The 1286-nt window shown below is 59.1% G+C and overlaps 1 protein-coding gene across 1 annotated transcript; it reads right to left on the reverse strand.

Annotated features, from left to right (window-relative positions):
• Window positions 1-276: 276 nt before the first annotated feature.
• On the reverse strand, window positions 277-1286 carry LOC125540011 (uncharacterized). Its single transcript, XM_048703579.2, has one exon. The coding sequence runs from the start codon at window positions 1188-1190 to the stop codon at window positions 435-437; it is 756 nt and encodes a 251-aa protein (XP_048559536.2). The 5' UTR covers window positions 1191-1286; the 3' UTR covers window positions 277-434.

The following is a 1286-nucleotide window of genomic DNA, read 5'->3' on the forward strand; positions in this document are numbered from 1 at the left end:
CACTTGTATAAATTTCTTTGTATGGATCTTTAGAAATTAGTCCCTCTGTTTCTAAATATAAGTCCTCTTAAAGATTTTAAAGCATGTATATAGACATATTTTTACAGTGTAGATTCATTCATTTTTTTATATGTAGTCTGTATTGAAATCTTTAAAATGACTAATATTTAGGAATCGGAGGAAGTAGACGATACTATAAGCATTGCTGCAGGAATTGGTTGCGCTGCCAAGAAATGTTTGAGAGAATTGATCATACAGGGATTACTCAGCCGGAAGTTAGAATAAATGTTCAACATATTACTGCAAGTAACGAAAACAAAGATGGTGTCAGATTCGTCTCACGGGGCAGGGAGGGTTTGGATGACCGAAAAGAGAAACTGCTAGTACGAACAGAGTAGCGGCACATGCTCGCTTGCTTGTGCATTGAGATGATGTCAGCGGCCGAACTCCGCCACACATGAAGGGGAGCCAGCGACGACGACGACCGCGGACACGTGCAGCACGACGCGGCACCGCATGGCAACGCGCACCGTGCGCCGCCCGTAGAGCCCGCCGAGCACGCTCACCTTGCCGTCCATGGCCGTGCGGCTGGTGAGCCACACCTCGCCGCGGCCGAACAGCACCTCCCCGACCACGGCTGGGGCGACCCTGTCGACGAACACGTCCATGCTGCCGCGCACTCGGCTGGCACTCCGTGCCGACGACTCCCCTGGCGGCGCGCTCCCGAGGCCCACGCGGTCCGGCACGCCGTCCAGGAAGATCTCCGTCGTGCTAGCTCCGAAGCGCATGGACGCGTAGTTTGGGTTCCGGATCATGATCCAAGCGGCCAGCGTCGCGTTGATCCGCAGCGGCGGGCGGCCGTCGGGAACCGCCGCGAACCCCACGTGGAAGCGCTCCACGGTGACGGAGTCCATGGTCAGGTCAGGGTCCCGGACCCGCAGCACGGTGAGCGACAGGACGAGGATCACCACGGCGGCCAACGCGGCGAGCGCGGCCAGGCCGCAGCACGCGCACCGCAGAAGCCGGGTCCGGTGGGCAGGAGCAGGACTCGCCGCATCGCCGGCATGCCCGTCCTCGGTGTCGGCGTGGACGACGGCCTTGGACTTAGTCTTGGCCTTGGCGCCGTCATAGAGGACGGCGGGCTCGGAGGAACCTTTCTTGCTGGGTTTCGTGGGCGTGGCGTCCGCCATGAGTTGTGTGTCGTGTGTGCCGTGTGTGGCGTGGCATGGCACCGGGCCACTGGCGAAGTGGGAATAGCCGCCGGGCTCGAACGGCGGGGCGGTTGG

Source organism: Triticum urartu, chromosome 1A (genome assembly GCF_056163025.1).
Source record: "Triticum urartu cultivar PI428250 chromosome 1A, HENAU_Tu73, whole genome shotgun sequence".
In the NCBI taxonomy this organism is placed as follows: domain Eukaryota; kingdom Viridiplantae; phylum Streptophyta; class Magnoliopsida; order Poales; family Poaceae; genus Triticum; species Triticum urartu.

What these genes read in the sequence shown, in the direction of transcription:
- LOC125540011 (XM_048703579.2), bottom strand. Translation starts at nt 1,190, where the DNA reads ATGGCGGACGCCACGCCCACGAAACCCAGCAAGAAAGGTTCCTCCGAG.